Below are 16,502 nucleotides of genomic sequence, written 5' to 3'. Positions count from 1 at the left end.
GTATGCAGATATTGTCATCGTGAAGACAGTGTGACTGTGTGATGTTGTCCACTTATTGGTTCAAAATATGTTGAGGATTTATTTGGGTCTGTCGGTTTGTTGAATGTGGATGTATTATTTTTAATGGCCCAACTATTCATGAGCTCATCAGGCGCTCGTGGCTTCAGATCAGTGTTATCCAATCAGAGGTCGATATGGGAGTGCGGCGCGTACCCTACTGAGACGTTATTGGCTGTACGTTCGCAGGCATTTGTTATTTGGGCGGAGTTGTTGTTAATATAGAACCTTTTATTCGTTATATCGTACACATCTGGTCCAAGAGTTTTCCCATAGGTCCTAGAAGTTGGTGAGTAGCCTACGAAATTATATTTTAGACAGACCTATTGAAATTCAAAGTCTGCTTATAATGCTTATGTTATTTTTCCGTCTATGATCCTCGACATTATGCATTATCTATTGTCCATATGAGTTATGGCTTTTTCTGGAGGTGCGTTATGGCAGCGTTAGGCAATTTGTTATCAATTGTTTTGTGAGAGCCTCTATCTAACGTCTATTTATTCATTCGATCCGTTGTCTACATTTCGTACATAATTATTGACAATACCATTTCAGGGACTTGCGGGTATGTATTCAATAATCGGGTGTAAAAGCAGCTGACGCTTGTTGTAGGCCTATCAGTCATTTTAAGTAACGTTAAAAGGGTGGAGAATGAAGTCTATGCTTTTTTATGAAACTCACCTTCTACTTACTTCAATCAGTCTTGTATACAAAATTATTTGAGTGGTCTATGTGAATGTGTGACAGCCGTCACTCTGCCGAAAGTGTTGTTGTCAACTACGTACAAAAGGTGTTCCCCTCAGCATTATCGTTGTATCTGTATGTTGGATTTTGTCCAAAAACGTTTCAGCTGACATAACATGACCCAGAGACCTGCTATTACTATCCCTGTGTGTCTGCTTTACCACTTCTGTGGATTATTACAGTACATGTGTAGGCCCTACCTCTGATGTATGGTATAATTATATAATATATGCCATTTAGCAGACACTTTTAACCAAAGCGACGAAGTAATGCATGCATACATGTTTATATTAATGGAGGGGATGAGCAACATTAGAAGTAGTTTAATAATGGGGGTGAAAAAGTTTGTTTGGTTCTATGGTGTCTTTGAGCCCATGTAGTAATCAAATGCAGTTATGGTGTTATTAAAGTGTACTTACACATTTTTCCAGTGTGTTTGATATGTTTGAACATTTGCATTAGATTTGCTAACATACACAACGGTGTTGTGCTAAAACCTCTCATTGTAGAATTATCATGCTCATGTCTATTCATAAACTTTAGAATTGTGCATGTGTCAAACAGACACACTGTAGGCCTTACCACACTGGGACCAAAAGATTTGTGACATTTTGATCTGTATTATACAACATCCTGTGTGCATCAAATAGTAGCCATCTGGCTTGTCATTATCACTCTTGGACACACACCCCATGCAGCCTTGTGTAATCGACTTTTGATCCTTAAGGTTTACTAATAATATTTAACCATGTATCATGTACAGCACCATCACATAATGTTTTAGGTCAGGTCCTCAAAGGCCATCAGATGTCCTTTGATATCCCACATTACCTTATTGGCTATAAGGTACAGTCGGCCTGTTATGTCTTGGTCACTACCACGACTCTCTACTCTCTCTCTCTGTTTCTCTAGAGATGTCTTCTGCAGTGGCCATGGAGGCCACCCGGAGGCGCCAGAGGCTCAGCTCTAACTGGGGGGTGTCTGAGACAACAGAGGAACCTGCAGGGCAGTGGGGAAGAGCATGGTAAGATGAAGCTGACCTACTGTAGGCCTATAGTCATTAATGCTCTACTCGGGTAACTGGGTTCACATGTAACTATGTTCACTGTCTGTTGGTTCAGGACTGATTATGATACGATATACTTAAAGCTGCAATCCTTAATGGTGAAACTGACACATCTGTTTGCAACAATGTAGTTACTGCAAAGAGCAGCAGCACATGTATTGCGATTTCTTGTACACTCCCCACCTCTGCTTCATCAAAGAAAAACAAAACCGGCTTTGGGCAGACAGTGGCGCTGTTTCCCCAACTGCGGATTCCATCTTTAATCTCCATTTATATGGAAATTAATTTTGTGAAATCAGCATACAAATACCTAATTCAGAAAACACTGGAAATGTCGTAGTTAATGCACATATATGCACAGTCCCTGTGGCCTACTGTCTGACCATTGGACCTACATCTGTCCTATGTCCCACTGTTCAGGCTGTCGGAATGAAACTTGCCCTGCTCCTATTCTTGCTGAACAGTGGGACCTTATATTTCTTTGGGGAGGGCAGCTGCTCAAAATATTGGGCAAGATTGTGTGTGGGGACCTGCTTAATCTTCAGTAGACAGAGGTAGTATGAAAAGGAAGTAAAGTATTTGACTGGGGAAAATTAACAACCAGTTTGAATCAGTTCACAAGCTTCCATCACCCACACATTATATTTCCATTATATGTCTATTCCAGGTTTCAATGGGTTATGGGTCGCTGCCACTGAAATAAGTTAAAAGGTGACAGTGACAAGGAAAAGTATGTGAACCCTTTGGAATGATCTGGATTTCTGCATAAATTGGTCATAAAATTAGATCTGATCTTCAACTAACACAGCCTGCTTAAACTAATAACACACAAATTCTTGTATTTCTCTTGTCTCTATTGAATACAGAATTTAAACATTCACAGTGCATGTTGGAAAAAGTATGTGAACCCCTAGACTAATGACTTCTCCAAAAGCTAATTGGAGTCAGGAGTCAGCTAACCTGGAGTACAATCATTGGGACGAGATTGGAGATGTTGGTTAGAGCTGCCCTGCCCTATAAAAAACACTCACAAAATTTGAGTTTGCTATTCACAAGAAGCATTGCCTGGTGTGAACCATGCCTCGCACAAAAGAGATCTCAGAAGACCCAAAATTAAGAAGTGTTGCATGAAGCTGGAAAGGGTTACACAAGTATCTCTAAAAGCCTTGATGTTCATCAGTCCACGGTTTGACAAAATGTCTAAAAATTGAGAAAGTTCAGCACTGTTGCTACTCTCCCTAGGAGTTGCCATCCTGCAAAGATGACTGCAAGAGCACAGCGCAGAATGCTCAATGAGGTTAAGAAGAATCCTAGAGTGTCAGCTAAAGACTTACAGAAATCTCTGGAACATGCTAACATCTCTGACGAGTCTACGATACGTAAAACATGAAACAAGAATGATGTTCACGGAAGGACACCACAGAAGAAGCCACTGCTGTCCAAAAAAAAACATTGCTGCACGTCTGAAGTTCGCAAAAGTGCACCTGGATGTTCCATAACGCAACTGGCAAAATATTCTGTGGACAGATTAAACTAAAGTTGAGTTGCTTGGAAGGAACACACAACATTGTGTGGAGAAAAAAAGGCACAGCACACCAACATCAAAACCTTATCCCAACTGTAAAGTATGGTGGAGGGAGCATCATGGTTTGGAGATGCTTTTCTGCCTCAGGGCCTGGACAGCTTGCTATCATCGACGGAAAAGTGATTTCCCAAGTTTATCAAGACATTTTGCAGGAGAATGTAAGGCTATTTGTCCGCCAATTGAAGCTCAACAGAAGTTGGGTGATGCAACAGGAAAACGACCCAAAACACAGAAGTAAATCAACAACAGAATGGCTTCAACAGTCACCTTCTGGAGTGGCCCAGTCAGAGTCCTGACCTCAACCCGATTGAGACGCTGTGGCATGACCCCAAGAGAGCGGCTCACACCAGAAATCCCAAGAATATTTCTGAACTGGAACAGTTTTGTAAAGAGGAATGGTCCAAAATTCCTCCTGACTGTTGTGCAGGTCTGATCCGCAACTACAGAAAACGTTTGGTTGAGGTTATTGCTGCCTAAGGAAGTTTAACCAGTTATTAAATCCAAGGATTCACATACATTTTCTACCCTGCACTGTGAATGTTTACACGGTGTGTTCAAGAAAGACATGAAAACGTGTAATTGTTTGTGTGTTATTAGTTTAAGCAGACTGTTTGTTTGTCTATTGTTGAGAAATGTTGTCACATTTTATGACCCATTTATGCAGAAGTCCAGGTCATTCCAAATGGTTCACATACTTTTTCTTGCCACTGTACATGTTTTTGCTATTGTAGCCCTTATACAAAGCTCAGGTTAGCGAATGGATTCACTACGGAATTATTTAAAAAAGGAAAAACTAGGCTCTCAGGATTTATGTTGATTTGTGCTGTACATAGACAACACAGTAGGCTTGTGGCACCTTCATTGGGGAGGATGGGTTCGTGGTAATGGCTGGAGCAGAATAAGTGGCATGGTATTTTGATGCTATTCTATTCACTCCGTTCCGACCATTATTACGAGCCATCCTCCCCTCTGCAGCCTCCACTGATGGACAGTCACTACATGGACAGACAGTCACTGAAATGTTGGACTATATCATTCTTGTCATATAATCAGTGGTTTTCAAATGAGCCTGTAAGATAAACTGGTCATGCTTATCTTTAAAAGTGAACTCTAGCAAAGTTGGCAGTACACCACAAGGCAAAGTCCTCGGCCCATAGTGTTTATGTTGGATTAGATCTACAGCCTAATAATAACAACTCTCAAATAAATTACAGTAGGCTATCAAGTGTTTTTTACATTTTTTTTATTGACATTTTTTTACAGATTTTTTTTTAGGAATGATGAATTATTATAAATGCTCCAATTATTATGCATTTTCACCATTACAACTCTGTATGTTATTTCCCCCATCTCCTCCACACCTACCATTCTGTTAGGGAGGTGGACTGGTTCTCTCTGAGCGCTGTGATCCTGCTGCTGTGCACAGCCCCCTTCCTTGTGTTCTTCTTCGTCATGGTGTGTGACCAATACCAGTGCTCGGTCAGCCAGCCCCTGGTAGAGCTCTACAGTGGAGAGGCCACCCTGCGCTCCATCTGGGAAAAGGCCCCCTCCTTCACCTGGACCGCTGCTCAGATCTACACCGTCTGGGTCTCTTTCCAGGTAAGGCCATAGGTAGGGCCGTGTGTGTAAATTACATTTTATTATGGTTTATTGCATCAGAATATTTCAACGATGGGAGTTCTGTGGAATGACACTGTTTCTCCATCAGGTGGTGCTCTACATGTGTGTTCCTGATATCACTCATAAGTTCCTGCCTGGCTATGCTGGTGGGGTTCAGGATGGAGCTCGCACCCCAGCAGGTAAGGCACCTGAGAAGAGAACATTTACATTTTTGGAGATTTCTTGCATGAAGGATTGGTTTCTATTAATATTTACAGATATTTTATGTGCACAATAGTGTTGAGTATTGTTGATTGCAAACACTTGGCTCTTTTCTACCCGGGAGAACTACTGCCCCCTCTCATTGAAGCCACAGAAGTTCAAGCCTGACCACGGTACTGCAGGCATTGTTTTCAGAAAACATGATCCCCCATTGTAGTGAATGAAAAAAGGGAAATCGTAGTGTAAATTCCCCCCAAAAATCTAGACCGTTAATGGTACCAATAATAGCTTCTAATACACAAGATTTATGTCCTTGAATAGATAATTTTAAAAAAATCACACACAGACAAAGTTATAAGGATCATTTATCTGCTAATGGTAGCCTACAGTAGCCTCCCGGGTGGCGCAGTGGTTAAGGGTGCTGGGTTCGCGCCCAGGCTCTGGGCTTGGCCGGTAGGGATGTCCTTGTCTCATCACGCACCAGTGACTCCTGTGGCGGGCCGGGCGCAGTGCGCGCTAACCAAGGTTGCCAGGTGCACGGTGTTTCCTCCGTCACATTGGTGCGGCTGGCTTCCGGGTTGTATGCGCGCTGTGTTAAGAAGCAGTACGGCTGGTTGGGTTGTGTATCGGAGGACGCATGACTTTCAACCTTCGTCTCTCCCGAGCCCGTACGGGAGTTGTAGCGATGAGACAAGATAGTAGCTACTAAAACAATTGGATACCACGAAATTGGGGAGAAAAAGGGGTAAAATTCAAAACAAAAAAATGGTAGCCTACAGTACCCCGATCGACCTTCAACCTGATTTACTCAATGAGAGAGGGCAGCACCTAGCTAGCCTGCAACGCCACTTCCAGGAGTAGCTCAAACTGCGCACGTTGTCTCCATGAGACGCCATCTGAAACAACTTAATTTGGCTTCAATGAGCTATTGAGTCTTCACATAGGAATGAATAGTGTCACGTGATCGATGGCTTTGTCCATTCATATATGCAGTCATTGGTTTCACCCCACATTGTTTGTTCTCTCCTAGGCCTCATAAACAAGTATGAGATCAACGGTTTACAGTCGTGGCTAATCACCCATGCCCTATGGTATGCCAACGCTCAATACTTCCACTGGTTTTCCCCCACCATAATCTTCGACAACTGGATCCCACTGCTGTGGTGCACCAACATACTGGGCTATGTTGTGTCCACCTTTGCCTTTGTCAAGGCCTACCTCTTCCCCACCAATGCCGAGGACTGGTGAGGACTAGATGCGTCCAATAATATGTTATATTTCATTCAAACTTGTCACTTTGGGCCTATTTAATCTGAATTGCCTTTATCATTTTCCAGCAAATTCACAGGCAACGTCTTCTATAACTACATGATGGGCATTGAGTTCAATCCCCGCATCGGGAAATGGTTCGACTTCAAGCTCTTCTTCAACGGGAGACCTGGTATTGTTGCCTGGACTCTAATCAACCTCTCCTATGCAGCCAAACAGCAGGAGCTCTATGGCTATGTGACTAACTCTATGATCCTGGTTAATGTGCTGCAGGTGAGACACTCCTCTCCCTTTACCACTAGATGGCAGTGTATGTTAGCGAGTGACCTAGCTAAACTAGACCTTAGAGTGGTAGCTTTGACTGAACCAGCAAGCTTTACCTCCAATGAATGGCTACTAATGTAATAGCTACTCCTACAGGCAATCTATGTTCTCGACTTCTTCTGGAATGAGGCATGGTACCTGAAGACGATTGACATCTGCCATGACCACTTTGGCTGGTACCTGGGCTGGGGAGACTGTGTGTGGCTGCCCTTCCTCTACACGCTGCAGGTAAGTCACATCATCGTAAAAAAAACAACTAGTCAGACACCCAACACAGAAGCCACTGCAAAAATGTGAATAGGTCATGGAAATTGTAGTTGAGTTGATGCGCTTCGATTATACACCCTGAGTAAAATGTAGCTGTTATGGGGTCTTTCTTGTTTTCTGTTCAACTGCCAAGACATCATACTGTATGCTTGGCATCATGTCTCTTTCTACAGGGCCTGTACCTGGTGTACAACCCAGTCCAGCTCTCCACAGTCCATGCTGCTGCTGTCCTCCTCTTGGGTCTGGTGGGTTACTACGTCTTCCGCTCCACCAACCACCAGAAGGACCTGTTCCGCCGTACTGAGGGGAAGTGCTCCGTCTGGGGCAAGAAGCCCACCTTCATTGAGTGTGCCTACCGCTCGGGTGACGGCGGCCTGCACCACAGCAAGCTCATGACCTCCGGCTTCTGGGGCGTGGCACGCCACCTCAACTACACGGGCGACCTGATGGGCTCGCTGGCCTACTGTGCAGCCTGCGGCTTCGGCCACATTCATCCCTACTTCTACATCGTCTACATGACCATCCTGCTGGTGCACCGCTGTGTGAGAGACGAGCATCGCTGCAGCAGCAAGTACGGCAAAGACTGGAAGCGCTACACGGATGCAGTTCCCTATCGCCTGCTGCCTGGGATCTTCTAGTCGAGTTAGAGGTTGAAGGAATCCCTGCATCCTGAAAGAAGTTTGACAGAAGAAGGAGATGTGTGTTAAATGGACGGTTCATATTCCATGGGAAAGAGGTTGATGACATTTTGAGCAAAATGTGTGTGTGTGTGTGTGTGTGCCGTGGTGTCTTTGGATCTCCATGTGTGTTTCCATGTTTCTCTGTATGAAAAGATGTAGTACTCAGAGTGAGATCTTCACTTGTAGTCAGACTGCCAGCTTTGTGCTCTAAGAAGCAACCCTCAGGTACTCTCAGAACTTCTCTCACTGCTGCCTAGGAGCATTTCTCCATAAATGTTGGTACTATGGTACATAGACACTATGAGAAACTCAGAAATGGATTTCTAATTCAAATCTGTATTGAAGTGTGAACACCACATAACCATACCGTAGCAGTTAGTTGCCATGGGTAAAGTAACTACAGCTACAAGTGAGCAATAATCTAGATGTTTTTGTTTTTGTTGACAATGCACTGTCTGACAAATGTGTCTTCTACTTTGGGATCGGTACAACATTAAATGATGCTAGCAGCAGACTAGTAGATTATGTTCAAGAAGCAGTTACAACCATACAATGATTGTTCCTGCGTAAATTAATTTGTCTTTATGCCTGTCAATATGTTTGAGGTACCTGTTATTTTAAAGTTTTGTGCTAATAGTGCTTTTACTTTATCCAACAGTGTTTTTTGCCATTTGATTTTAGGTGTTTTCCTTTTTTACCTTATCTGCCTTTCCTAAAGTGATAACTTAGAAAAGTAAATAAACCTAACAATCTGATTTCTTTACTTTGATTCCAATCAATTCATATGTATTTTGTGAGTGGAGGAAATGACAATGACGGAGGTGTCATTGCATCATCACAGAGTTGTTCCTGTGCTTTGAAGGGTGCTGACACGGCCTTAGAGAGGTCAACACTTCCTCCTGCCGTGACTGAAGAGGTTGATCAGGCCTCCTGTCCCTCATGCTGGCCTGCCTGACCCCTAACCCCTTCAGATCGCCACAGCTGCCAGGAAAAGAGTTAAACAAACACAGACGGTTGGAGCTGGATGTGAGGCTAATGTTAGGCTCTGACAGACAAGAGGAGGGAGTGGGAGGATGTGGATGCGGTGGATGGTGGAAAGACCCCTGGAGTGGGTATGACAGGGATCACTCACTGGTAGTGGTGGTGGTTGTACTAACGTCAAGAGTGCACTCTTCACTTCCATTGACTATTTTCTTCCTCTTTGTTCTTATGTCTCCCTAATCCTCATATTTCTATCCCTCTCTTCCCTCAAATCTGACATTCAGCAGCAGGTGGCAGAAGAACACCGGTTCTAGGGGATATAAAACAATCAAAGAGCGTTGGTGAGTCATTGTAAGTACATTTTATATATTTATAGTTGATAAAGATCTTAAAGAATTTGATGTTAGAATAGCCTGAACATAGAGAATTATTTATTTATTTTTACCATTGAAGTCTATGGCCCCTTTTTTTCCCCCCATTGAAATGTATTGGGAGCTCATTTTCAAAAGTAGAAATGCTATCAAAAACGTTTTCTCAGACAATCTAAGTTGGGGCCGTCTGTACGTTTTGGAAATTGGTTTCGTGTTCATAGAGAAAATCGCTTAGGCTTTAGAGCGGGCTAAAGTCATCAAATTATAATAATAGGAGTATGTAAGAAATCAAGAGCTTCAGCAAGCACACCTAATGATGAACATCTCCTCAACATGAACTTTAAAGACAACACAAAAGATCCAAATGATTCACCCAGACACACGTATCTTTACTCATTATTCACACAGACTTAGACAAATAAACACAGAGCGCTCTTCTACTCCCTGTTCAGTCGTTCACATACACACATACTCAATCACCTCTCCCATCGCTTTTCACACCGACACAAATAAACAAACACTGGACCCTAACGTCCTATCCACAGAAACACTACACGACTACTCCCAATCCTCAAACTACACAACATACAGAGACATTCACACACCAATGACCAATGGTGATAACCAAGGGGGAGAAGGGGGTATTTCTCATTCAAATAAACGGTCCATTACACAATGTAAGCACTTGCCCAGAGACTGTACCACACCACTGATAAGATGCTCCACAAGAACAATAATGGACGTAAGTCAGTTAAGGTAATGGAATATGCATCGATTTCCCGTGTCTTTATTCAGAGTGAACCCAATGTACAGCAAATTCATTACATTGTCTAACATAGAATAAAATTGCTTTTCTTTTTTAAATGAATGCCACTTAGAGGATGACTGAACTGAAGAAGAAGAGACAAAGCCATGACAGCGGATTGAATATGACATTATTACTAATGTCCTAGTATACATTATTGATTCTCATTACAAAACGGAGTAGAAAAAACTGAGGGAAAGTTTTGTGAGAATTAGACCAAATATCACCCCACACATGACTTCCAAATGCAAACAGCCTTAACATGTTGACTTCTTTTGACTTCCTCTTTATCTGTTTTTCATTCTGACTTTAAAGACAATATGGTTTTATCTGCAAAGCACTGAGGATAAGCCAGACAAAGAGAAAGAGCAAGAGAGTGAGAGCGAGTGGAACTAAATAAGATATACAAAAAGTACAATTAAATATTTGGACTCAGTGCCAGTTATGAATAAAATCTGGATGATTTCCCAAGAGGCCAAATTAGTTTTTATAGTGGAGTTTGGAGGCAGAGGGTGGATGTGGGCTTGATGTGGGGTGTCAGCAGAGAAAAGCAGTGATCTGAACAGAGGATGTCAGATTGTGGTCATTGGGGTTGGTTGACTGGCTGATCTGGTGGGAAGGAGCTAATGGAGCAGACATGTTGAGTAGTGGGCTTCTATATTTCTCTTGGGAAGGAACTATGGTGTATTTAGTGCTAATGTACTTTCTCTATGTCTCACAGTGTGTGGGAGAATCTCAAATGCATACGTCTCGCGTCCTCTCTCCTCATCTCCTCAAAACCCTTTGGATGAGAAAGCCAGAGGTCCCTCCCTTCTGACCTTTTCCTCCAATTGGTTTTGAAAAGGAGGCGAGAAGAGAGGACACGAGGAGTATGCAACTGAGATTCTACTCTCTCACCCCCCCGTCCCCCTCAGCCTGAGATCATCTCTTTGTCACAGACAAGAGCTAAGGACTCTTCTACCCTTCTGACCCCTTCCCTGCCCTCTCCTGCCCTTCCCTGCCAGCATGAGGAGTGATGAGATGACCAGAGAAAAAGTAGAGTAAACACACCTAGCCTTATAGTGACACTGACCTCAGTCTCTTCCCGTTCAACAGAACCACACACACACACACACACCCAGGCCCAGCCTTGTCTCCTACTCCTATCCCATGTCTAACCCTAGCACCAACTGTATCTCCAACCCCTGTTCAACACCTGTCTCTCTGACCCTAACCATAGAACCAGCTGTATCCCCTTAACCACTGATAGTGTTAATAATCCATGGAGAAGACTGCTGGGTGAGCCAGGAAGATGGAGGTGTGGAGATGAACTCGTTGTGATAAGGTGCTCAGTGTAGTTGAGAAGTATTTGATACTGACAGGATATGACAGTGCTGTAGAACTATACATGCTGTACTGTAATTAGAACGTTCCCATGTGGTCTGGGAGTTATAGGCAGGACATTACTGTGGAAAATCATAATCAGATGGACAGATTTCCTGAATCTCTACTATTATGAAGAAACCCAACAGGAGTGGCAAACGCTTCCTGAACCGCACTGTTGGTTAAGGGCTTGTAAGTAAGCATTTTAAGTCTACACTTGTTGTATTCGGTGCATGTGACAAATAAAGTTTGATTTGATTTGAAATGTATTTCTCCCTGGACATTCCCACCCTGACAGTATGCAGACACCAGTATACACAAGCATGTTCATGTACGTATGCACGCACGCACACACCCTGACCCTGACCTTACCCAAATCCCTCTCTGGGGAGGCCTGCAGTCTGAAATAGTCCATTAAATTCTGATGGAGGGTGCAAGGGATGGGTTTCTTCCATGGGAGGCTTACTTGGCATTCTTGTGGTCAGCATGTGTTGCATTCACATGCAATGCTACTATACTTCATTTATATCTCAGATGTTTTTTCTCCATTCTCTCCCTAGGTCCAGCAGCATTAACCCCGTAACGAATAACTCTCCACCCAGCAGGGAACAGGCGGGGGAGTTTCCTGTGGGAGGAGGTCGACACGTTTGGTTATCTAGGAGTCTAGCGGACGTTTGGCCTGGAATGGGTGTGAAAGGGTGGGGCAGGTGTGGAGGCAGTGGCCAGTTGTCCAGGGGGCTGGGTGGTAATACAGCCCACGGATCCATCGCCAAACTTGGCAGAGACCAGGCAGCAAGGTCACCCCGTCATCCAGTTCTCCCTGGCAGACAGGACTGAGCCATACCCAGGGCAGAGAGACCTGGCCAGTGAACCGCATGCAGTGCTCAGCCCATTCCAGTGGTTAAATGGTCTGGTCTGTACCGGATCTCATTATCAAACAAGCCACAGAGTAAAGTGCTTCTCAGAGCGCACAACTTTAATGGCCTGTCTTTAATAAATCATTGTGGGTGATCATTCTTCCATTAGACTCAGTCACGCATGAAATGAATACAGACGATTATACTACACACTATACACAGATTATGACGGCTTAGGTTTAGAAAACCTCTTGACTTGCCATATTATCGATAGTGACCTTTAGGTGACCGTTTCAGGCTTGATGTAGAGCCAGAATCAGTGCTGGAAATAAAAAGCAAACATATGTGAATTTAGAGTGGATATATCTACTTAAAGAGTCTAAAACTGATCCACAGAGACTCCATAACCATGTAACCTCCCAACCTCTCCACCAACCTAGCCGGTCGCTCACTCTTTTATACTCTATCATCCATCTATTTCTACCCCTCTCTTTCTTCAGCTCTCTACCTTCTGTTTGTCTCCCACTCTTTCTCTTCCAGGCTCCCTTACTCTAAACCTCATTATTTTCCATTCTCTGTCAGTCCCCTACATGTTCTCTTCTTCTCCATCTATTTATTATGAGATGTGGTGGAGCCTGAGCCGGATGTGAGAGATTCTGCCTCGTCAGCATTATTTGACTTATGTTGACATGGTGTTCATCATTGTGCTGTTTTACTGGTAAGGGAAGAGGTTCAATGCTCACTCACACAGACTGTTGAATCATCATCAGCATGTCCAATTGTCAGCATGCCACAAAATGTGACATATTTCCATCTAAGGTCATTAGAACAATCACATATGTTGCTCGCTCCGTCACGCTCGTCCCCCCGCTGCTACGTCCCAGTTGTTTTATCCAAACCATTGCAGCTTACATGCTAAAAGCCCATTACTAGGGCATAACACAGCCAACCCTGATGCCAACCCCCTCCCCCAAAACACACACACCTAAAACACACACGCACACTCAATGCCATTACTATTGTCATCAGCAGCAGCAGTTCCTGCTTCCTTTGGGCATCGGCCGTAGCAGTGCTGCTTTGTAAGCTTTCAATGACATGCAGAGTTTTTGGTGTATTTGTGATCTCCAGGAAAAGGTCCATTGATTGTTTACGTCTGTTCCCCTTCCCAGTGCTGATGTGACCCACTTCTGACTAAGCTGTGATGTGAATGTTTTCCAGGTCCAACGGGGAACGCTGCTTTTACGCAACGTGGTTGACAGAAAAATGTGGGGGGGGGGGGGGGAATGTGCTGAATGAAAAAAGAGTAAACTATCTAAAACTGATTGATACAATTTTGGATGGAGAAAACAACAAGGCAGAAGGATGAGGGAAATGATTGAGGGAGTAGAAAAGGAGTGTCCTGCTATGTGTGCACTAAAATATATATTGGTTTTCTGATTACTCACCATGTTAGAGGATACTTTGAAGGACACATACAACAGGGACTCTTATCAAATATTTACTAATTGTCAGACTTAAAAAAGACTTCCTTCTGGCTAGTGATGCCACGACTGCCCATCAATCTATCAGGGACAAAATCTGTATGTGTAATTTAGCCCCGGTGGGCAAGGCGGTTGGCATTCTAGGCAGAGCAAAGCCCATTCTTAAATATCATCAGTCAATGTGACATGTGATATATTCACTTTATACGGGAGCTGTTTTTAGCCGTACTGAATGTCATTGGGTTTGTGACTGATACCAAAGCAACTGGAGCTTTCAATACACTCCAGTCAAAAGCCCCCTACTTACCCCTTTAAGCACACACATACAGGGTGAAAAACATTCAGACAATGTACAATCACACACACAAACACAAAACACTGAAATACTGAACACACAACATCCAAGTCACCCACCCCAGTAGCAGACTCTTAGTGGTCAAGATACAGTTGAAGTCCGTAGTTCACATACACCTTAGCCAAATACATTTAAACTCAGTTTTTCACAATTCCTGACATTTAATCCTAGTAAAAATTCCCTGTTTTAGGTCAGTTAGAATCACCACTTTATTTTAAAAATGTGAAATGTCCGAATAATAGTAGAGAGAGTGATTTATTTCAGATTTAATTTCTTTCATCACATTCCCAGTGGGTCAGAAGTTTACATACACTCAATTAGTATTTGGTAGCATTGCCTTTAAATTGTTTAACTTGGGTGAAATGTTTCGAGTAACCTTCCACAAGCTTCTCACAATAAGTTGGGTGAATTTTGTACCATTCTTCCTGACAGAATTGGTGTAACTGAGTCAGGTTTGTAGGCCTCCTTGCTCGCACACTCTTTTTCAGTTTTGCCCACATATTTTCTATAAGGTTGAAGTCAGGGCTTTGTGATGGCCACTCCAATACCTTGACTTTGTTGTCCTTAAGCCATTTTGCCACAACTTTGGAAGTATGCTTGGGGTCATTGTCCATTTGGAAGACCCATTTGCGACCAAGCTTTAACTTCCTGCCTGATGTCTTGAGATGTTGCTTCAATATATCCACATCATTTTCCTTCCTCATGATGCATCTATTTTGTGAAGTGCACCAGTCCATCCTGCAGCAAAGCACCCCCACAACATGATGCTGCCACCCCCGTGCTTCACGGTTGGAATGGTGTTCTTCGGCTTGCAACCCTCCCCCTTTTCCCTCCAAACATAACGATGGTCATTATGGCCAAACAGTTATATTTTGTTACATCAGACCAGAGGACATTTCTCCAAAAGGTATGATCTTTGTCCCCATGTGCAGTTGCAAACCATAGTCTGGCTTTTTTTATGATGGTTTTGGAGCAGTGGCTTCTTCCTTGCTGAGCGGCCTTTCAGGTTATGTTGATATAGGACTAGCGTACCATTGTTCATACAGATGAATGTGGTACCTTCAGGCGTTTGGAAATTGCTCCCAAGGATGAACCAGACTTGAGGAGGTCTACAATTTTTTTTTAGGAGGTCTTGATTTATTTTGATGTTCCCATGATGTCAAGCAAATAGGTACTGAGTTTGAAGGTAGGCCTTGAAATACATCCACAGGTACACCTCCAATTGACTCAAATGAAGTCAATTAGCCTATCAGAAAGTTCTAAAGCCATGACATAATTTTCTGGAATTTTCCAAGCTGTTTAGAGGCACAGTCAACTTAGTGTATGTAAACTTCTGACCCACTGGAATTGTGATACAGTGAATTATAAGTGAAATAATCTGTCTGTAAACAATTGTTGGGAAAAATGACTTGTGTCATGCACAAAATAGATGTCCTAACCGACTTGCCAAAACTGTAGTTTGTTTACAAGACATTTGTGGAGTGGTTGAAAAATGAGTTTTAATGACTCCAACCTAAGTGTATGTAAACTTCCGACTTCAACTGTATGTGCCTGGAAAGACCTCTCCCCTCGTTTCCACCTTGGCTTTGTGCCAGAGGTCCCACTCTGAGGCCTGTGCCCGACTGCTCTCTCGTCTCCCAGACAGAGACACAGACAGGGCTTTCCTGTGAAAGGTCCCGAAACGTACATAAACCCCCCCCCCCCCCCCCCCCCCCTCCCCCATCTCTCCCTCTCTGTGGGCCACTCTACTCTATTGTTCTACAGTCCTACGCCATCCTATCCTGTACATGGTACATCTGACTCATGGACTAATCTGCATCCAGACATTTTATGACAGCATTTTGTGTGCTTTGGCTTTGCATGCATGTGGTACTGTATAGATCCGCAATATATCCTCAGGTTTGTACAAATATTATTAAGCCTCACTAACAGGGTGGGACATCTGCCTTCAGCTTTCCTGCTTAGTGTGTAAAAAAATTGGATTTGGCGGATTTCTAACAAAGTATGTTTCTGATTTAGCCATGAATTGTGTAACAACGCTCTGACAATGATAATAAAGGCTTGTTGTTCTTCAGATAAGGATATCAGTTCTGTGATGAGGCAAATCCAATAAGGATAATTGATGGGTCTGAAGTCCATCAGAGAGAAAAGCCAAGCAAAGCTATCCCTAATGAGACCAGCATTAAGAATGGGATGTGTGTGTGTGTGTGTGTGTGTGTGTGTGTGTGTGTGTGTGTGTGTGTGCCTTTTGAAAATAAGCCCTTTGATATTTTAAGTAGAAATGTTGAACAAATATAGAATTTTAGAAGTGTGTTACTGTATATTAAATGAAGTGCCCTTTAATATAGACCACATTGAAAATTCATTAAAGCAGATTTTTTATATCAACAAAGACTTGCTAAAGTGACTAAATTCTGTCCCTCTATGCATTCTGTTTGACTTCAAGGAACACTTTAACCCACTTAACCCCAACATCT

The 16,502-nt window shown here is 43.1% G+C and overlaps 1 protein-coding gene across 1 annotated transcript; it reads left to right on the top strand.

The window, feature by feature from the left end:
- The first annotated feature begins 219 nt into the window (after positions 1-219).
- Positions 220-8,568, top strand: LOC110506398 (7-dehydrocholesterol reductase). The gene is made up of 8 exons (XM_021585986.3): positions 220-346; positions 1,714-1,825; positions 4,829-5,051; positions 5,161-5,251; positions 6,304-6,517; positions 6,611-6,815; positions 6,963-7,094; positions 7,307-8,568. Exons 2-8 carry the CDS (start codon positions 1,716-1,718, stop codon positions 7,769-7,771), a joined length of 1,440 nt encoding a protein of 479 aa, XP_021441661.3. The 5' UTR covers positions 220-346; positions 1,714-1,715; the 3' UTR covers positions 7,772-8,568.
- Positions 8,569-16,502: the final 7,934 nt, after the last annotated feature.

This window comes from Oncorhynchus mykiss, chromosome 26, assembly GCF_057628025.1.
Source record: "Oncorhynchus mykiss isolate SJ-2025 chromosome 26, ASM5762802v1, whole genome shotgun sequence".
Lineage (NCBI taxonomy): Eukaryota > Metazoa > Chordata > Actinopteri > Salmoniformes > Salmonidae > Oncorhynchus > Oncorhynchus mykiss.
Note: the sequence above shows the minus strand (reverse complement) of the source record. Positions and strands in the feature narration are given on the sequence as shown.